This window comes from Cryptomeria japonica, chromosome 4 (genome assembly GCF_030272615.1).
Source record: "Cryptomeria japonica chromosome 4, Sugi_1.0, whole genome shotgun sequence".
In the NCBI taxonomy this organism is placed as follows: Eukaryota; Viridiplantae; Streptophyta; class Pinopsida; order Cupressales; family Cupressaceae; genus Cryptomeria; species Cryptomeria japonica.
The window spans coordinates 711,931,343-711,954,127 of NC_081408.1; the positions used below are offsets into that span (position 1 = coordinate 711,931,343).

General features: G+C 37.7%; 1 protein-coding gene across 2 annotated transcripts in view; it reads left to right on the forward strand.

Moving 5' to 3' along the window:
* LOC131036187 (ras-related protein RABC1) overlaps positions 1 to 22,785 on the forward strand; it is a 153,665-nt gene that overhangs the window by 64,973 nt on the left and 65,907 nt on the right. For both annotated transcript variants that reach the window (XM_057968011.2, XM_057968010.2), the window contains one exon: positions 22,412 to 22,533. In XM_057968011.2, the coding sequence (XP_057823994.2) occupies positions 22,412 to 22,533 (122 nt within the window). The remainder of the gene's footprint in view (positions 1 to 22,411; positions 22,534 to 22,785) is intronic.

Genomic DNA, 22,785 nt, shown 5'->3' on the forward strand with positions numbered 1-22,785 from the left:
TGTGAGTTCGGTTAGAAGTGCAGCATAACATTTTAGAGTTCTTGTTCTCTTATTTTCTTTGGAAATTTCATTTGGTTCTACATTATTCTCTTCAATCATTTTCCTTGCCCATAGAGGTCTTTTCTTGTTATTGAGTTTTTCAATATTTTCATCAACAAGAGGTTCAGAAGCTCTTATGATGTCCTCCCTCTCAGTGTCTGAAGGTTTGGATGATATTCTCCCTCTCAATCTCAATTATGTAATCTTCTTCTTCTTTAGTAATGTTATCATCCTCAGGTTCTTTGAGTGTAGTGTTTTCTTCAAAGTTTACATCTCTACTTATCTCAACAGATTTTTTCCCTGGAATGTAAATGCGATATCCTTTAGTATTTTTACTATAGCCAATGAAGATACCTCTTTTTCTTGATGGTCCTAGTTTTGTCCTCTTTTCTTTAGGAACATGTATATATACGGGACATCCAAATATCCTTAAATGACTTAAGTCTGGTTTGTTCCCTGTAAAAGCTTCTTCAGGAGTTATGTTTTCTAGAACTGAGTGCGGACATCTGTTTTGAATGTAGACTGCTGTATTTGAAGCTTCTGCCCAGAATGAAGTGTGTAAGTTTTGGTCATGCATCATGGCTTTTGCTGCTTAAATTATGGTTCTGTTCTTTCTTTGTGCTACTCCATTCTGTTGTGGATTATATGGTGCAGTATACTCCCTCTTAATCCCAACAGAATTACAAAACAGAATTACAAAAGTCTTTGAAGTTGTTAGATGTATATTCTCCCCATTGTCGGATCTTAACACCTTAATTTTCTTCCCTAACTGGTTTTCTACTAGTGCCTTGAATTCTTTGAACTTAGATAGTACTTCATTTGAGTCTTTGCACTTTAGAAAATATATACATGTTTTTCGAGAGTAGTCGTCACAAAGATCATGTAGTATAAGGATTCAGTTAGGGATGGTGTTGACATGGGACTGCATAGGTCCGAGTGAATTAGTTCTAAAATAACTTTTGATTTGTGCTCGCTTGAGGGAAAAGAAACTTTCACATTCTTTCCCAAGGCACATCCTTTGCAAATGCCTGTGTTCAGATTTTAGTTGGGGCAGTCCTGAAGTAATCTTCTTTATGTTGGATAGAGCACTATATCTTAGGTGTCCTAATCTTTTGTGCCATAATTTATTATTATTTGAAACTTCAAGATTTAGTGCTTCCTTTTGATCACTGCATAGTTTGTATAGGCTACCATATCTTGAACCTACTGTTATGGCATTTTTGATATTTGTATTTTTAGGCCAGAGTAGAACTTTATCTTCATTGAAGGTAACCCGATATCCTTGATCAGCTAGGCCTGAGATTGAGACTAGATTTCTTTTTATTCTAGGTACAAACAGAACATCCTTTAATTGTAGAGATACTCCATTTCTTAGTTTGATAGTACAGGTCTCAATTCCTTTCACAGGATATGTGGAGTTATCTCCAATAGTAACCTCTTCACTTGAGTGCCCGTCAAGTGTTTCAAACTGATTTCTGAATCCAGTTATATGCCTTGATGCTCCACTGTCTATGATCCAAGTGTTTTTATTTGTATTCGTTTCGCTTGATAGGGCTAAGAAGAAAAGTGAGTTTTCTCCTTTGACTTCGGCTAGAGTAGCTTGTGTTTTCTTCCTTTCCAGACAATTCCTGTGAGTGTGCCCATATTTGTTGCATTTGTAACATTGAATTTTAGACATATCTCTTTTCTGATGGTTTTTATTTCCTCTCTTCCGTTTGGAGAACTTTTTCTTTTTGTTGAAGGTATTTGTATTAAGTGCTTGGATTTCTCCTTCTTTATTTGGCCCTAATCCTCTTGAGATTAGTCGAGATTCCTCTTGAATGCACTCATTCTTAAGTTGTTCAAATTTGGGTAAGGGGGGTGTTCTGCTAATACATTGAATGTAGGATTCCCATGAAATTGGTAATCCTCTTAGGGCTATGAGAGAGATTTGTTGATCATCTACCTCATTTCCAATAGTTTGTAATTGGTCTTTTACTTCAGATATCCTTGAAAAGTATGTAGATATTGTATCATCTTTATTCATCTTTATGTTTAAAAGTTGTTGTTTCAAGGTTAACATTCTGCTCGCATTGTTAACTTCATATGTATTTTTAATGGTTTTAAATACTTCATATGCTTTAGGCAGTCTGGCTGTAGATGGAAGAATATGATCTTTGACTGAGTCAATAATTATTTTCTTTGCTTTATTATTATGCCTTTTCCAGGTAGATTTCTTTGGTTCATCATTTGGCATGTCTAGATTTTCTTTTATGTAAGACTCTAATTCTAGTTCTTCAAGAATGGCAATGATTCGTATCTTCCAGGAAACGAAGTTGGAGGCTCCTTCGAGTCTGTCTTCCACTCATATTACTTGACATTTTGAATATTTTCTTAGTCGGATATATCCTCTGCGTATATAGCCTCTACGTCAATTTGTTATTTACTTCTGATAAATGCTTATTAGTAATATGGCTGTCTAATTTATTCTCTTAATATGCTGGCTCTGATACCATGTTGTGAAATATGGATCGAAGAATAATGACAGCGATTCTGGAAGACTGATTGCCGTAAGTTATTGATCGTCTCTGTCATTGAATCCGGTTTTTAAATACAAGAGGAAAGGTTGCCCACGTAGGAACATGTCCATACGTGGCAGTTGCCACGTATGGACATGCCCCTACGGAGGCAACCATTCATAACAATTAGTTTGTTTATGTTTAATTTCCGAACTGCATGCTCCGTTAATATAATGCAATCGAGAATCACATGGGCATGATATATATAAAATAACCGATTTACCATCAGTTAGATTCACGAGGGCTATATCTTAACAGACTTCACCTTTACTTGAAATGAGACAAGATGCTGGTGAAATCAGAATGTTTCTTCCTTCCTCCATATTGCTGAGTGTGATCTTGATGTTGTAAGTGAGCTGATGAGCCTTCACCTTTCCTTTTTCATATGCTTTGCCAGCTTCAACCTGAAAAGAGCACAGACACAAATCAAGAACAGTTCAGATAAAGTACTTCTTACTGTCCTAAATCTTGCCGTCAAACCATTACTTAGATCAAGAGCTGACTGCCTTTACTAGGGAAATGATGTTCTTAGTTCTGATCCATATCTGATTTTAATGGTTTCATGTTTGAGACATGTCTGATTTCCATGGGTTTTAGGTCTGAGACCTGCTATTACTCATTAGCTTTCTAAGTCGTAGATTGGAAGTGACTTCTAAATGGGTGGACTTTTCATGTGTCACTGGAAGTGACTATAAGCTAATTGGAGTTTTCATGTAGCATTGGCAGTGGTCTTCAAGAAGTTCGGAATTTTGAGGCATCATTAACAGTGATTGGGCCTTTAGATGGGCACAGGAAGTGATTGGGCTTTTGGTTTGGCACTGACAGTGCTTTTTTTGTGGTTTTAGCCCTTGGATGGAAGTGAAAGATTCCAACCTCTGTCATATAAATGCTTTCAAATATCATTGATTTGATCATTTCTTCCATTTTGTTTGACATGTTGAATTTGCCTTCATCTCATCACTGTAGACCTTATCTCTTGCTGTCCTTGGGCGGGGATTTGAGGGCCCACTGGAAATGCTTATGATGATGATGGGGATTTTGATGCCTCACTGACAGTGGTCGTGGTTTTTTGGTGTAAGTGGAAGTCAGCTTTAGGCAGGTTGGAGATTTGAGCGTGCACTGACAGTGACTCTAAAGTATCTTGGGGTTTTGTGGGGTCACTGACAATGGTTTGTGGCAGGTCATGGATTTGAAGGGTCACAAGAAGTGACTCCAAAATGCTAACTTTACTGGCTCAATTGCTGCTCAAGACCTTTCCACTCACTGCTAGAAGATTTCACCCACCTTGAGCATCATTATCTCTCAAAACTTTAAGCACTCACCTCAATAAATGTTCATTTTGCCAAGTATAAGGACTCTCTCACCTTGATCGGTCTTTTGATGGGTCACAAGAAATGCATGTGAGTTGGTCAGACTTTTGACCATCAACTGGAAGTGCTTGTAGTTGCTGATCGGAGATTTAGGGGTTCACTGACAGTGACCTCACTTGTTCAATTTTATTGATAGTGGCACTTCATCAATTCTAAGGGTCCTTCATCATTAACAAAACCTCATCATGATTGCCTATGCCCTAACTACCCTCTTCTCAAGCATTCCATTCTCTTTGACAACTCTCCATGCTTTGACTCAACATCTCTATTTCTAATTTTGAAGGCACATGATGCTAATGATCAAATGAAATGATCATCCTAAATTGTTTATTTCTAATGCATTGAAAGCTAAACTGACCTCAATTCCACCCAAAGAGGGAGATATGACTTGATTACTTCCTAAAAAGTTGGGGCCTCGCACCTCCTACAAGTAAAAGGTTAATAGCCAAAGACACCACTAGATGACTAAGCAAAGACAACTAACCTAGAAAGTGGAAAAAAGTTGGGGTCCCCATTTGCAATGGTGGGGAGTGTGAAAACGTTACAACGGGACCTTAGGTTCCTATAGTGCAGAAATCTCAATAATTTCGTTTTTTAGCATTTTTTGTTATTTCTCTTGTATTTGGGCATTCCCCTTGGTGGGAATCTTTGGGATCCTCTCTTGTCACTTGTGTACAGGTCAATTATAGGTTATGACAGTTCTTTCAATGTGGGGGATGCATATTGATATGACTATATCTATAATGTGTAAGATCATCTAGGATACATCACAAGTGAGTAGTTACATTCAAATAATATCTTTGACTTGTCCAATTCGACCCTTGGAAGTGGATTGCTCCACCTTGGCTATATTTACCAGAGGGGGAGAAATTCAATGAGGCATCTTGACCATGTGAAGGGTGCCCCACTTGCCTATTTTAATCTGGTTGATGATAGTCTCTTCAAGAGGGGGATACATCTTTGACTTGGCTTTGGTTCAAGCATGCAAGATCATCATCATGATGCACTCGAAAGGAGAGAGTGGGAGGAATACAAGCTGGTCAAATGTAACCCCGAGGAGGTGGGGATCTTTCACCATATTTTGTGCATAAAGACCTTCAAAGTGCACTTCAAGACCATATGGTGAATGTAACAGTAAAATCAGCTCCATCAAATTGTGCAAAGTTGTTGGTGTTAAGTCACACCTGGACTGATGATGGACTGGTCCAAGAGGGGCCAGTAGCTCAGTGGTAGAGCACTCCAACAGCGTATGGAAGGTCCTAGGTTCGATTCCTAGCTGGTCCATGTCTCAACATGGTATCAGAGCCAGGTCCAGGCTAGGAGCCCCAAGCAAACGAGAGGTGTGGCTTAAGGGGGAGTGTTGGTGTTAAGTCACACCCGGACTGACGATGGACTGGTCCAAGAGGGGCCAGTAGCTCAGTGGTAGAGCACTCCAACAGCGTATGGAAGGTCCTAGGTTCGATTCCTAGCTGGTCCATGTCTCGACAAAAGTAAGGTGTTACATGCTCTCTAAGGTAAGGTTGCCTCCCATATGCTCTAATGTTTTATAAGGTACTCTTCTAAATCTGCCCTACCTTACTAGCTGCACTCATGATTACTATTAATGCAAGCTTAACCCCCATATGCGCTCTAGAGGGAAAGCACTTCTTAAATTCTTAGGTGATAAAAGCTTCAAAGTAAGATCAATTTTGTGCAACAAAAGATAGAAATCCTGCCACATCAAGCTTTTGTGCAGATGAACCCTTGAAATGCACTCAAGAAGGGAGAACGGGAAATATTTTAAGTCCAGGTTTTGTGCATAAAAACATGCGCTGCAATAACTTTATGCATCAGACACCTTCATATGCGCTCAAACCTGCAAACAACATAAATTAAACTCAAAAAGATGTAAATGAGACCTGTGATGCTAAACACAGACCTAGGCATAAAAAAATCAGACTTAGAGGTGAAGATTAGACCTATAATCCTGGGAATCAGACCTAGTTAGCAGCCTTAGCAGGTAGAGGAGAGCAACTGATGATTGAATTTGAGGTGGTGATAAGCGCTGAACACTAATTTATAGGGCTCCAATTTAATTGTTTCCCTGTGCTAGCCGACCTTGTAAGTTAAAACTAATTTCTTAAATGGTGACATCAATAGTGTGAGTTTCTACAAGGGATGTTCTGTAATTATTGAGTTTCTCAAAATCAATAATCAACTTCTAGCCGACTTAGTGAGGCATTGAATCAAATTAATCTCAAACATAAATTTGTGTAAGTTGGCCTCATGGGTGTGAGATGACTTTAAGGGTAAAAGGGCATATATAAGAAGGATTGAAATCCATCCATCCAAAAGGCATATTCAATTACAATTCACGTCTGGCAATTAGAAGAGAAGACTTGCACATGAGACCATTAGGTCTTTGTTTTTGCATCAGCATAATCATTAGATGGGTAGAGTCTTAAGTCAGTTTAAGCTTATTTGAAAAACATTGCTTCTTTTTTGGTATCTTGATCGGAATTATGTTTGTTTTCAGGTTCAAGGCTGGAGGTGAGTCAATATCATGAGGAGCTAATCCACATGATAGATAAGATCAATACGAGGTCTTCATAAGGCAAGAGGTTGGAGTCATCAGGACACGGAACAGTTCAGCAAGGCAAGGATGAATCAACATCCATCATCACAAAATCAAGATCAGTAACTTGGAGGAGGTGGATGCAATGATGATAAACACATGGCACTCCACAAAATGAAGGCAGCATTCAAAGGAGACTAAAGTGGGTTTATATGCAATTATCATCAGGATTTCATCAGCAAGTTCAAAGGGAGAGCACAAATTCACTATTATCATGCAATTTCCACCAAGAGAGAGAGCAGTTGCATAAAAACCTTGCAATTCCACCCTAATAAAAAGGTGTGACTAAATTCAATGTTCAAGGAGGCATGCAAGGTGAACATCAAGGTTTCACATAGCAACAAGAAAGGTCAAGATAAGAACTATCTCAAGCATGAAGGAGGTTATAGAAGAGAGAGATCACACTTACACCTCCCACTTTCAATATTACAATGCAAGGGGTGATAAGTTCAAACAAGGGTATGTGAGGAATCAACAAAGACAAACATGAGACAATCTTGAATTTCCTTCAGAAATCCAAGATTAAGTGCTAGTACCACATGGAGATACCCTACAACAAGGCGTAGGTGTAATGAAGATCAAGGTCAAAGCATAGGCATCGTAAGGTCTACATAAAAACTTATTCAAGATAGAGATGCAACACAAGGAGGTGGATCAAGCAATATCAAAAGGCAACAAATGAAGGCATTCAAGTCAAAGACAGGGAAGGTCGGGATCAAGCATCAAAAGCAGAGTTCCCAAACTCACCGCGAGTCAGGCGAGTTCGCCGAGTTGGCGAGTCGAGCCAAGCTCGACGAGTTTTGCTGACTCGGGACTCGGACTCAGCGAGTTTTGATCATAACTCGCCTAACTCGCGAGTCAGGCGAGTTATGGCAAAACTCGCCAAGTCCAAGCTCCAAGACTCGGCCAAGACAGGTCAATGTTTTGACTTGTTTGACAAGTTAGTCTCTCCGTCAGGATTCATATATGGAATATAACATTTAAGTATAAGTGACATTTCCTTATGTCTTTTCTCTTTCTTATACTTTAAGTTATACTTCATATATATTGTTAGGATGTTTGAGAGTGGTTTCGGACCTCCATGAGTTATAATGCAAAATCTAGTTTTTGGAGGATCCTTCAAATTTCCAGACTTAGTCAAATTTTAGGCCATTTCAGGATCAGGATGACATTCCAGACTTTTAAGGCGAGTTCACTCTGACCTTGATGTAAGGGACGAGACCTAGGAGGACACTATGCATTCAACCAAGGTTTGATTTAGCAACTTGAAGCGTGACCAGATAGTACACAAAAACCATAGGAATGATCTAAATAACCCCTAATCACTCAACTAACCTAACCTCCTTCACTCCACCTTGAGGAGATCCACCTGATTTGATGACCTTTGAGAAACTCAATCCCTTCAATGCAAAGGCTAAGACACTAAAATGACCAACAACAAAACTATAAGAGCTAACCCTAGAAAGAAAAAAGTGGGGGTCTTCATTTGCAATGGGGCGATGTGTGAGTACCTCACAACAGGGATGTTTCTTAAAATTTTGAAAAAAGGGGGTGAGTTGGGGACATTTCCTACCTGTCCCCACATCCCGAAAAATCCCCCCATGGGGCACAAGGTTATTTTTGGCAAGGGACATGTCTCTGAGGAGCATATTTTCAAACCCTTCTGGCCTCACAATTCCCCCTTCCATCCAACATATATATAGTCTAAAAACTAAGAGGTCCAAGAAAGACCAAGTTCAACTATAGTCCCAAGGTAAAACTAAAACCTAAGTTCAACAAGCACACTATTTAATGCTACCATACACAAACACTCCTTACAGTTCCCAAGTGAAGATGTTCATGATGTCTCATGTTGGTGTTCCCAAAATTTCAATTTGGCCAAAGAAAATACTAAACAAAAGCCCCAAACAAGTAGATACTCTACCAGCATGCCTTTCATGGCATAACAAGCTAGCACACATTATAATTGGGCTTTATTCAATAATGGGTGCATGAAACAAGTTTTAAATCGTTAAAAATCTCTTAATTTCAAGGGTTTTTTTATTTTGCCGAGTCATTGCCGAGTCATAGCCTAGTCATAGCCGTGTCACGAGTCGAGTCAGCCTTGCCGAGTCTGAGCCGAGTCCGAGTCTGGGAACTATGATCAAAAGTATGTTCACATTTCATGACCAAGGACTACCAGAAGGTAGGATGTTCAAGGTTGATGCATCACAAGGAAGATTCCCAAGTCAGAGAATGAAATGAAAATAGATAGTTTCAGAAGAGTTAAGCAAAGTTAGAAAGTCAGTTTGATCACCAAGGATGATGCAATTTGGAAACATGCGCCATCAATATCACATTGAAGAAATTGGATAATGTTGAGTATCAAGAGAGATTTCTCCATCACAAACATTTCGTTATGATGATCGACAAGATGCAAGCAAGTTGAGGTGGCATCTAGTCATCATCAACTCAAATAAAGTTCTTCCTAGTCAGCACGTCTAGATACATTGAACCTGACTCATCTCAAGGTGGAGCAAGTGACACATGGCGCTTCATCAAATATTACTTTATGTACATAACCTCAATTCCTGTTGGTTAGAATGCAAAGGACATGTGTCCAAAATCTTGTAATTATTTCATTGGTCAGATGGAGTTTGCTGTAACAAACTCTGCTTATGGTTTCATTGTTAAACCTTGGCAATTGATTCCAAATCAATCTTGGCCCTTCAATTGTAAGAGAGATCTCTATGAAAGGCATGCCTTTTTCTTTGTAAAGGTTAATAGCTAGTAGTTAATTAATAGTAAGTAGTTAGAAGTAGAGTAGAGTAGGAGGAGGATACTTGAAATTAATTCAATACTTTCATTTAAGTCATGGTGGATGTATATGTTGTGTTTCTACATTTGCATGGTTCCTTGCTACTTCTCAAGATTAATTAGAGTTCATTGATCATGGTGGATGCTTATTAAGATATTGTGATGAATTCCTTAGTTCATATTTTTTGTGGTTTGTGGATTGTAAGCTATAGTGTAAAGTTAGCTTGATCCTAATCATTGTGCTACATTTTATTGTGGATACTTGTTCAAGTTGTGCCAGCATTGGTTATTTGGGTGATGTATCCGCCCTGTGAAAATCTTCCATTTCCTTAGAAGATTGCATCAATTTTGTGTAGTTGTTGTCATCTTGGCAAAGCAAAGCTTGTTTTGAAGGGAATTTGTCTAAGTATCATCCATTGCCATTTTTGTTCTTGGGATTAGTATAGGATCTCTAAACCCTTTATCTCTTTTATCTTTTATTTTCCTAGGTTAAGTTAATTTTCATGTTCCAGTGAAGATCATTAAATCTAAGTCCCCTTGTGATTCCAGCAAAATCACATCAATTTCACTGAGTCTATCCCAAGCATTAAGTCGCATTGTAAACCTTGGAGTTTCCTTGTTTGATCATATTCTTTAGCGTATGAGGTTTCTTTGTTCAAGTGTGGATAGAATACAGTGGTATTTTAATCAGTGTTCAAGGTGCCCAAAAAACCACATCAATAGGACCTATGATAGTCTTATAGGGATCATGTTGTGGACCTATAATAATCTTGTTTAGGTTTTTTAGTGGACTTGTAGTGGTCATATATAGGTCATGTAGTGGATTTGTGATAGTCATGTAGGAGACTTATGGTGGATTTATGAAATTTTTGTAGTGGGCCTAGAACAATCATGTTGGGGTGTTGTAGTGTGCATAGAGGAATTTATAGACTTTAATTGGGTAGGACATGTGGATAGTAGGAGGTTTACCAAGGGGTATGAATTTTCATATTGTTTGATGGTGCAATCAATTGGATGAGCAAGGGATAGACCATGGTTGCAAAGTATACGGTAGCTACTGTAAATGTTATTCAATTCTCCATTCAAGGTGCAAGCTATATTTAAGGTTATCTTTTCTTTTAACTATGTATTATATCTTTAATATGATAAATCTGATTATATTCTTGTATATTGCAGGTGAGAGGAACATTTATCGATTTCAATGTCCTTCTCACAAATGCCGATTGAGATATATATATGTAAGCGGGGAGGATCAAGCAATGCCTTGACCGGTCATGTCTATTAGACATGATCGATCAAGAAATTACTTGATTGCATCCTTTGACTTATCGTAGCATTTACCAATCGGTGTATACTTAACAAACCGCCCGATACTTAATCGGCGTGTCTATCATATGCAAAACAACTGATATTAATCGGTATATATTAGTTAAGCCCGATAACCATCAATGTTCACCATTTAATATATCAACCGATATTAATCGGAGTGCATTGGTTAAGCCCGATAATAATCGGTGTTCACAGTTAATATGATAACCGATATTAATTGGAGTGCATACGTTATAATGTAAATTGATACCAATCGGTATTCTGTGCTATGAGATTTAACAATCGATGATTATCGATAGTTAAGCATTGATCGAACTTTGCAAGTATGATATACAAATGAAGAATGATCATCAAATGAAGGAACAATAGCTTGAAGTTTTTCATCATAGTTTATCGATAGGATAGATGATTGAATGAGAGACTTCATTTATCTCTCATTCAATCATTTATCTTACCGAGTCTATCATGCATTAACACTCCCTCTTAGCTAAGTAGATAAATGAAAAACAACATATCAAGCATCACAATTCAAATGATGGTTAGTATTCTTTACACAATCTGACTCTTCAGAAAATCATATCACCTAATCACATGACATGAAATATCACCTAAACACGTGATACAAATGTTCATCACACCAATCTTGTGATGACAGGATATCACCTAGTCATGTAATATCAGTATTGCCTAAACATGCAATACTTAAGGATAAACATAAGAGGATGACTAAATTCTCATCTTATCCAAGTTGTGGTATGTGCACTAACATCTTATACAAATGTTTTACCACAACACAGTCATGGCACATCCATGACATACCAGAGATCCAACATGATAACTGGTTTGAACTTCATAAGATCGTCACCTTATAATGTCTACATACAAGTGTTCATCATCTTGAGAGATCGTCACCTCTTAGATATAAACCCAAGGGATAAAATCCAAAATGTCCTATCATGACAAAGAAGTTTACACATTAAACATCTTATTGATATGTAAATACAGATTACAAAGCAAATTACCTTTCTATCATACCTAAACCTTTTCTAAAGTGATCAACCTTCACTCTGGAAAGAGGTTTGGTCAGAATATCTGCAGTCTGATCTCCTGTACAAACATATTCTAATTGGATCACATTCATGTCTACCATATCTCGCACATAGTGGTATGGAATCTCAATATGCTTGGATCTGTCATGGAACACTGGATTTATTGAAAGTTTTATGCAGCTCTGATTATCACAATGTATGATAGTAAGTTTCATAGGCTCTCCAAACAATCCCACAAGCAACTTCCTAAGCCATACTGCCTCTCGGGCAGCCATGGAAGCTGCAATGTATTCGGCTTCGGTGGAACTCTGGGCCACAGAAGACTGCTTTTTATTGATCCAGGATATCATGGCTGAGCCTAAACTAAAGCAACACCCTGAAGTGCTTTTCCTGTCAGTCACACTTCCATCCCAATTTGAGTCTGTAAATCTGTGTAGGTCTAGATCAACTTTCTCATATTTGAGATCAAGGTTTAGAGTACCTTGTAAGTATCTCATAATGTGTTTTACTGCAATCAGGTGGATCTCCTTAGGCTCACACATAAACTGACTTAAGGCATTGACTACATAACATATATCTGGTCTTGTATTTACAATATACATCAGAGACCCAATCATTTGCCTATATAGAGTAGGATCTGATGGTTGTGATTCTGCTGCTGCTTCCTTAAGTTTATGAAGGTTTGTTTCCATTGGAGAGGTCATGGGTCTGCAGTTAAGCATTCCAAATCTCTTCAAAATGTCCAAGGTATATTTACCTTGGTTTAGTATAATGCCATCAGCATTCTGCCCTACTTCCAAACCTAGGAAGTAATGAAGGAGTCCCAAGTTCTTCATATCAAATTCTTTAGCAAGGTCTTTCTTACACTGATCTATGAGGTGATCTTTTCCTGTGATTAACAAATCATCAACATATAAAATTAATTTTAGCATATCACCTTTGGTTTGCTTATAGTAGAGATTAGGATCTGCATCATTCTTGGAGAAGCCTAATTTTGGAGAGGTAGGTATCAATTCTTTCATACCAGGCCCTGGGAGCCTGTTTAAGCCCATAGAGAGCTTTCTTGAGTCTACACACATGTGACTCTGCATCATGAATCTCAAACCCTTCAGGTTGCTCTAGGTATACTTCTTCTGAGATCTCACCATTAAGGAATGCTATCTTAACATCCATCTGATGAACTTTCCATCCCTTTGATGCTGCAATGGCTAAGACTGCTCTTACTGAAGTGTATCTGGCTACAAGTGCAAATCTTTCCTCATAATCAATTCCTTCCTTTTGAGAAAACCCTCTGGCTACAATTCTAGCCTTATGTTTCTCAATGTTGCCATCTGCAGCGTGTTTGATTTTGAAGAGCCATTTGGAGGTGACAACAGATTTCCCAGTCGGCCTAGGAACAATTTCCCAAACATCATTTTTCATAATGGATTGGTATTCTTTAGACATGGCATTCTTCCATACTTGATGTTTAAGTGCATCTGATACATTAGTAGGTTCTGCTCTTGAGAGGTTATTCAGGAGAGCGACGTAGTTGGTAAGTTTGTTAGCCCTTTTGCTTTCTTTGAAAGTTCCTGAAGGGGCAACATACTTCTAAGCTTCTTCTACAGTTTTGGTGGCCCATACTGGTCTTTTCTTGAAATTTTCTCTGTGGGTTTTGAGTTTCACTTTCATTTTCCTCAAGACTCTCCCTCTGAAGCTTAGGAGTAGGGTCTTCATCTATGCTAGGGGTAGGGATATAGACTTCAGGTTCTAGTGAGCTTTGGGCTCTTTTGAAGGCTAAGTCTCCTTCAAAGATTACATCCCTACTTAGTTCAATATTCTTTTGACCAAGTATATAGATTTTGTAGGCCTTGGAGGTTTCACTATATCCTACAAGTATTACCCTTTTTCTAGAAGGCTCTAATTTTAATCTTTTCTCCTTGGGTACATGAATATAGACAGGGCACCCAAATATCCTAAGGTGGCTGATATCTGGTTTTGATTTAGTAAAGACTTCCTCAGGGGTTTTATCTTCAAGATGGGAGTGAGGACATCTGTTTTGAAGATATACAACAATTGTAGTTGCTTCTGCCCAAAGATTGACATTTAGATTCTAATCAAGAATCATGGCTTTGGCATCTTCTACAATTGTCCTATTTTCCCTCTCAGCTACCCCATTTTGTTGAGGATTATAAGGTATTGTTAACTCTCTCTTAATCCCTGAATTTTTACAAAAATCTTTAAATAATTCTGATGTGTATTCCCCCCTGTTGTGACCTAATCACACATCACCCCATCCCAGATAGGGAGCCCCTAGCTTTCAGGCCCTTTTGGTCGTTTGGTCTTGGTTTTTTTTTGTGTTGGTAACAATCTCTTCAATCTCTCCGCTTTGCGGATATTCGGGGGCCAGTTAGAGTTAATCTGCTTCTCTGTCGAGCGAATTCTATGAAGTTTAGTGCCCGTTTTGTCCTTTGTAGGGTTTCTGCCTTTTGTCCTAGATTTTAGGGGTTTCTGTTAAGGTTTCAGGAAAACTGAGCATACGACTAAAACCAAGACCCTTCAAGGGACCTCCCAGTAAAAATTGAGCCCAAACGGAGCAACTTTCTATTTTTAGAAAGTCCCTATTTTTTAGGGATTTTTCTAAGTCCCGGAATGTCGTCATTTTGCCAAAGTTCAAACTTACTATTTTTAGTAAGCTTCTATTTATAGTAAGTCATTCTTGCACCCTATCTAGGAATCTAACGTTGACACCTTGAAGGTCTCTATTTTTGGAAAGTCATTATTGGCAGGGACAGTCAGACAAGGCAATGAAGACTGAACGTTCCTGAAGACCATTTCTAAATCCGGAAGAGTCAGAAGGCAGACAAGTTGGATCAAAAAATGGTTAAGTTTGGAACTCCTATTCCAAAAGAGGAAAGCATTCAAAATCATCCAAGTCCAGAAATTCACATCAATCCACCAATGTCATCCTGATCTGAAAATGGCCTGAAATTTGACTAAGTCTGAAAAATTGAAAGATCTTCCAAAATCTAGAATTTGCATTATGATTCCTATGGACCCGAAACCACTCTCAAACATCCTGACAATATATATGAAATATAACTTAAAGTATAAGAAAAAATGTTATATTTCATATATATATCCTGACGAAGAGCCTGGAATTTTGTGAAAAAATTCCATGAATCCTTCACATAGTGAGAATTCCGCCCCAGGAAGTGATTGGGCGCCAAACTGAGGAAGGCAAGGACAAATGACAAAATCCATGAATCCTTGACCAGAGGAAAATTGCGCCCAAGTATGCAGTTGGGCACCAAAATGAGGAAGGCAAGGACAAATGGAAAATTCCATGAATTCATGGCATAGTGAAAATTGCGCTCAAGTATGTAGTTGGGCGCCAAAATGAGGAAGGCAAGGACAGATGGAAAATTCCATGAATCCATGGCATAAGCAAAATTGCGCCCAAGTATGCAGTTGGGCGCCAAAATGAGGAAGGCAAGGATAGATGGAAAATTCCATGAATCCATGGCATAAGCAAAATTGCGCCCAAGTATGCAGTTGGGCGCCAAAATGAGGAAGGCAAGGACAGATGGAAAATTCCATGAATCCATGGCATAGTGAAAATTCTGCCCAAGGATGCAGTTCGGCGCCAAAATGGGTCAGGCAAGGACAGATGGAAAATTCCATGAATCCATGGCATAGTGAAAATTTCGCCGAAGGATGCAGTTGGGCGCCAAAATGGGTCAGGCAAGGATAGATGGATAAATTTCATGAATCCTCCACATAGAGAAAATTCCACCCAAGCTAGAAGTTGAAATTTTGCCTAAGGCATAGAATCCAAGGAGTCAAGGAGGAATAGAAAGTAAAATTCCCCTCAGGCAAATTTTTTGAATTTGCTATTTTTAGACACCGAATCTCACCGGAATGAGGAAATTGTTATAGATTTGGAATCGTAGCAGAATTCTCCATCCAATGAACCTGGCTCCTAAATTTTAGGAGGATCCCTAAAAAATAGGGATGTTGAAAAGAAGACATGGACAATTCACAAAACAATGAATTCCTTCCTCAGGAGGAATTTCCGCCCCGACCTTGTGGAGGGCGCTAGAATGAACATTGCACAAAGAGATGAATTCCTTCATTGGGGAAGAATTGCACCCAAGAAGAAGAAATTCCAGGAAAGGTGAAAAATTGACTAAGTGTTTGAAATTTCTTCCTTCAAGACCTTCTTGGAAATCATGAAAATTGGCTAAGGTATGAAGAATTTCCTTCCTCAGGGTAAGGAACAAATTTCTTTCCAAAGGAGAATTCCTCCACAACAAGAAATCACACCCAAGGATGAATTGAAGATACAATTTCTAAGGCAAGGAAGGAATCATGGATGAACTAAACAAAAAATTTCCCCCCCAAGGAAAAATTTGAAAAATCCATTCTTGGGCATCAAATCACATCCAAATTTCAAAAGTTTTACAGATTTGGATTCGTAGGAGAATTCTCTTCCTCTTGGACTTCAAACCCTAATTTGTGCAAAATTCCTAAAAAAGAGGCGATGTTGAAAAATCATTGAAAATCTTTTCCAGAGCAAGGCAAGTTCAAAAACTTCATGAAAATACTTCCAGAGTCGGAGATTCTCTCTCTTGAAGTTTTCTCTCTCCAGGGTTTTTTCCACCAAGTGGCAGCCGAGTCAACAGACGCTGAATTAATGAAGCATCTCTTTGCATGCAACCGTCACATTTATGGCATTATGACAGATTCTCCGTGCATGTTGCTGTCACTAGGAGAATGATGGGCATTTATGATGGTGTCGGTTATATTTCAGAGCATAATCAACATCATGGGGCACGTTTAATGTGCTAGTGGGCGCTATTTTAGGCTCTTTAAATTGATTGTACATAGGCATAATGGGTTCTTAATTGCCAATTCCCACCTTGTTGCATCTTGAGTGGGGAATCTTTAGGGCAAACCCTAATTAGGGTTTTGCATGTAATCATGGCTTGAGGCCTATATAAGGGGGTGACCCCTTCATTTGTAACGAGGGAGAGACTATCCTCAGAGATTGTTGCTAAGAGTTTTTTGAAACAAACACTTAATACATTGTTCAATTGTTGGTGTGTTCTTGGGTTGTTTCAGAGCTCGCATGGTCTCATTCTCCTCATAGATTAGATTTGTTTTCACTTTGTTAGACGAATTGGATTTGATAGGATCGCTTGTTGCAAAATTCGTGCTCATACTTTTGGTGTGCAGCTGATTGTTGCATACCGTGCAAAGTTAGCCCGAGCCTCCGTTATATGTGTATGTTTAACTTTGATTATCAGAAGAGATTGTTCAATTTGATGGTTTCTCTTGATGATTTGAAAATCTTAACACACCCTCTGAAGATTGCACCGCCTTCGTGTAGTTGTGCGTTGCTGGCAAAGCGAAGCGTGGTTGGATTTTGCACAAGTTATCCCGTCTCCTTGTTTATAGGATTAGATTACTTTTAGTCTAGTTTTCTTTGCCCTATTCCTATTTACTTTCCGCATAATTCAAAATCCAAGAGATCCAAAACTAGAGCTTTAATTGCAAATCATCCGTACAAAAATCCTTGAGCTTGCATAAGTTTCTTCAACATACGTAAGGCCCCCTTGGGTTATCAGCAAACCCATCAAACAACTGAGTCACGTCCACGCACTGAAGGAACCTTGGAATTAGCTGTTTGAACTTTAAGCAATCCTAGCATACGGATTAATCTTGATCAAGAGAGAATAAGGTGACCGTTGGTGACTTTATTCTGTGTTAGACGCAGTCATAAAAAACACGTCAACACCCCCAATTATCAGTTCTTAGGGTTTTATTTTTATTTCCTGAGTAGTTCTCTGTTAGTGAAATGAATTCTTTAAACCTTTTGAGGATCTCTTCTGATTCTTTACACTTCAAAAAGTAGATCCAAGTTTTCCTAGAGTAGTTATCAACAAATATTACATAATACAAAAGTCCCCCTAAAGAAGGTACGGACATAGGTCCACATACATCAGAATCAACTAACTCTAAAATTTTACTTGTTTTCCTAGTACTATTTTGAAAAAGCACCCTTAGTATTTTTACCTAGGGCACATCCTTTGCATGCCCCTGAATGATATTGCTTTAACTTAGGTAGGCCTGTGACAAGGTCTCCCATTGATGATAAAGCTCTAAAATTCAGGTGACCTAGTCTTTTATGCCAAACTTCATTAGCATCTGTAGTTTCATGGATTAGGGCTAAGTTGGGCTCTGTGCACAGCTCATACAAGTAGCCTTGTCTTTGACCAATGGTTTTAGCTTTCTTGATGGATGAATTCTTTGGCCAAGCCAACACTCTGTTGTCCATGAAGGTCACTCTGTATCCATTATCCTCTAGTGCTGATATGGAGACTAGGTTTCTCTTGATGCCTGGGACATATAGTACTCCTTTAAGTTGTAATGATACACCTAACTTTAGTTTGATGGTGCAGGTTCCAACTCCTCTGATTGGATGTGTGGAGTCATCTCCGATAGTCACTTCCTCATCATTTTCCTCTATCATGGAGTCTAGTACTTCTCTGAATCTTGTAATGTGTCTGGATGAGCCATTGTCAATCACCCAAGAGTTAACTTTGTTTGATGCTTGGTTTGTAAGTGCTGAATAGCGTACATACTTCTCGGAGTCATCTTCCCTTTTAGATTTTCCTGTTTTGGCAAATGTGGCTTGTTGTTTGGCTCTTTCTGGACATTTGGCAACATAGTGTCCAAATTTGTCACATTTGTAACATTGAATCTGTGGAAGGTCCTTCTTGAAGGTGTTCTTGCCATGACGACCTTTTCTCTTCCTAAATTGTTTCTGCTTGCTTTTCTTGTTTGAGTTTGTATTTAGAACTTGAAGATCTTCATCCATATTCTTTTGCTTGATCCCTTTCTTATTTAACCTTGATTCCTCTTGGAGACAGTCTGCCTTTAGCCTAGCGAATTTTGGAAATTCATCCCTTGCACTGATGCCTTGGACGAATGTTTCCCATATACTAGGCAACCCTAGAGCAATGAGTGTTAATTCTTTGCTTTGGATCTCATATCCAAGAGTTGCTAGTTCATCTCTTAGGGCTGATATTCGCATGAAGTAGGCATTGACTGATTCTCCTTTGATCATGGCTATGTGATTTATTTCTCTTTTTAAAGCTAAGGTTCTACTAGCATTGGATATCTCAAATGCATCTTCAAGTGCTTTGAACTAAGGTTCTACTAGCATTGGATATCTCAAATGCATCTTCAAGTGCTTTGAACATGTTGTAGGCCGTTTCATGTTTCCTTATGATGGGCATAATATTATTTCTCACCCCATCAACTATGATTTTGATGGCCTTTTCATTTCCCTCTCTCCAAGTTATTTTGTCAGGTTTAGTCTCAAGTTCTGCAGTTTCAGTTTTTACAAATGATTCGACTTTATTTTATTTTAGAATCATCTGAATTCTGAACTTCCATCCAGAGAAGTCATCACCTCCTCCGGGTCTATCTTCAAATCTGATAGTGCCAGCCATTAGAAGAAATGTGATATTGAATATATGCTTGTTTTGAATTTTCCACAAAATTGAACAGCCTCAGGTTTGATTTAACTATAGCTCTGATACCATGTAAATGTTATTCAATTCTCCATTCAAGGTGCAAGTTATATTCAAGGTTATCTTTTCTTTTAACTATGTATTATATCTTTAATACGATAAATCTGATTATATTCTTGTATATTGCAGGTGAGAGGAGCATTTATCGATTTCAATGTCCTTCTCACAAATGTTGATTGAGATATATATATGTAAGCAGGGAGGATCAAGTAATGCCTTGACTGGTCATGTCTTTTAGACATGATCGATCAAGACATTGCTTGATCACACCCTTTGACTTATTGTAGCATTTACCAATCGGTGTATACTTAACAAACCACTCGATACTTAATCAGCGTGTCTATCATATGCAAGACAACCGATATTAATCGATATGTATTAGTTAAGCATGATAACCATCAATGTTTACCGTTTAATAAATCAACTGATATTAATCGGAGTGCATTGGTTAAGCCCGATAATAATCGGTGTTCACAGTGAATATGATAACCGATATTAATCGGAGTGCATACGTTATAATGTAAACTGATACCAATCAGTATTCTGTGCTATGAGATTTAACAATCGATGATTATCGATAGTTAAGGATTGATCGAACTTTACAAGTATGATATACAAATGAAGACTGATCATCAAATGAAGGAACAATAGCTTGAAGTTTTTCATCATAGTTTATCGATAGGATAGATGATTGAATGAGAGACTTCATTTATCTCTCATTCAATCATTTATCTTACCAAGGCTATCATGCATTAACAGATACATAAGCTTGTAAGGAAATAGTTTGGCTTCAAAGATTGTGTTCAATTTTTGAGTTAAGATATAGTCTTGATTCAATATGATAGCTAGAGTGCCATCGTCTTGACAAAGAACCCTACCTTTCATGCATGGACAAAACACATTGATTTGTAGTATCACTTTGTGACATGGTGGAGGACATGAGATTTATGGCCAATAAGGTCGATACTCTTGTGCATGTTGCAGATGCATTGACAAAGCCCATGAGCATAGAGAAGTTCAAATAGTGGAGGATAGTAATGAAGATTATCCCCTAGTATTTAATTCACTATGTTGAGAATCCATTGTGATTCTTGATATATACAAGTGGGAAATTGTTAAGACTAGGGGACTAGATGTTATAAACCTTGTGAGACCTAGGTCTAGATGAAATATTTCACATTTAGAACATTGAAAATAGTGTGCACACATGGAAAAGGGTGCTCCACTTGGAAACCATAATATTTCGTTGTTGTTGCTTTCTACTATGCATCATTGTTCTCATTGAATGGGGATCTAATAGTTAGACTGTGACTAACATCATTAACCAGCTCATAATGGTCATCTGTAGGTGTAATTATTGCCTTGTCTTGGAGTATTTGGTAGTTTACTTGGAACTCTCTTGGTCTAGGGGGTTAATTGGTCAATAGAGCTGTTACATTCTAATCGTAAAGGAGTTACCCTTGGAGAAAGGTGCATGGAGTTAAACTATGACTAACATCGGCAACCAGCTAAATATGGTCATCTGTAAGTGTAATTATTGTATTTTCTTGGAGTGTTTGGCAGTTACTTGGAACTCTATTGGTCTAGGGGCTTAATTGGTCAATAGAGCTTTATTCTAATCATAAAGGAGTTACCCTTGGATAGAGGTGCATGGATTGGACTTGGACCTTTTGGTCTAAGTATTGGTTTGGTGTAGAGCTGTACTTTGGTTAAAACCTTGATGGTTTCTTGGCTCTCCTTTGCATATATATTGAGGTTTTGAAATAATATTGTAAGTGGTTTTTGTCAAGTCTCTAGAGTGTGTTTAGGTTGCTGGTTTTTCTCTCAAACTAGAGTATTGATCTCCTATGACTCACAAATACTTTTTTTATTGTAACACTTTTTGCTGAATAATATGTTGGATGTGTTTTGGAGTTTCATAGAAGGGTTTCCTTAGGGTATATTTTGTGTTCAATGTTGTATTATTCTTCTTCATCTTTTCTTCCTTTCTTGTGCTCTATTTAGTGCTGTTGCTCTGCTGAAATTGTTATAGATTTGTTTACTTGCATTTTTACTGCTGGGATTAGCTAGGAATTTGTTGTACTTTTTCTTGTATATTTATATGTATATGTATATGTATGTATGCATGTATGTATGTATATATGTTGGGTGTGCTTTTGAGTTTGGGTTTTCCCTAGAAGTGTTTTCTCAGGGTATATTTTGTGTTCAATGTTGTATTCTTCTTCTTCATCTCTTCTTCCTTTCTTGTGCTTTATCTAGTGCTGCTGCTCTGCTAAAATTATATAGATTTGTTTACTTGCATTTTTGTTGCTGGGATTAGCCAGGAATCTGTTGTACTTTTTCTTGTATATGTATGCATGCATGTATGTATCCATGCATGCTTGTATGCTGTATGCATGCATCCATGTATGTATGTATGTATGCATGCATATAATGCCAATAACATAAAAACATTATATTCTCTATCAAACAATATGTAAATACAATAATATAGAGGAATTTTACATTATGTTCTATTCCTCTTGATGTACAATAGATCTGTGTTTATAATTGCCATACATGTATTTGTATCAGGTCATGAAAGTTTTCTGTATCCATATTAAATTCTGTATCCGTATCAGATATTGTAATTAATGCATATGCCATTGGTGTGCTATTGGATTAGTATCATTATCCATGATAAAATTTTCTTATGGAAAACTTAAGTCTAAAACATATTAGCTTTGTCAAAAAAAAAATTCACTGTTAAATGTTAATCTTATTTATTTTTACATGAATACATGGAAGAATAAGAAACAGGCTTGAAATATGACTTAACTAACTTAAATATTTACTACTTTATTTACCTCTTGTTTCTTAGCGTAGATGTTTGCATTTTGAAATATAATTAACGAATAGGTCACAAGTCTTCAATAAAATTACTCTTCTGGAAAACAATCAGTTTTCAATTGTTTGTTGCTCATTTATTTTACCTTCTGTTGAAGTCTTGAAGTTGATTTCTCAACACGTTCAACTTTGTTGTTAATATTTCTCTAATATAACATCCTCAATTTGAGACTATGCATGCTTGTTGCAGTTTATGATGTAACACAACGAGATACATTTACAAATCTATCAGATGTGTGGCTAAAAGAATTAGATCTTTATTCTACATATCGTGATTGCATCAAGATGGTTGTCGGAAATAAAGTTGACAAGGTATTCTTCTCCTTCCAAAATCATAGTTTAATCAAAGGAATGGTAAAGAATTTGTAGGGGGCGGGGTAATGAATGATTGCTTTATAACCCGATTGTGATTTATGGTTCATTTGTATAGTAGGGGATCATAATTTGTTTAATGGATAAGATTTTGTTTAGTTCCTATCAACATATGCTCTTGTATACTTTATATATGATCAAATATCGTCCCTTGGTTGTAGAGGAAGGTGTTTTCAGATAGTTTCTATTATA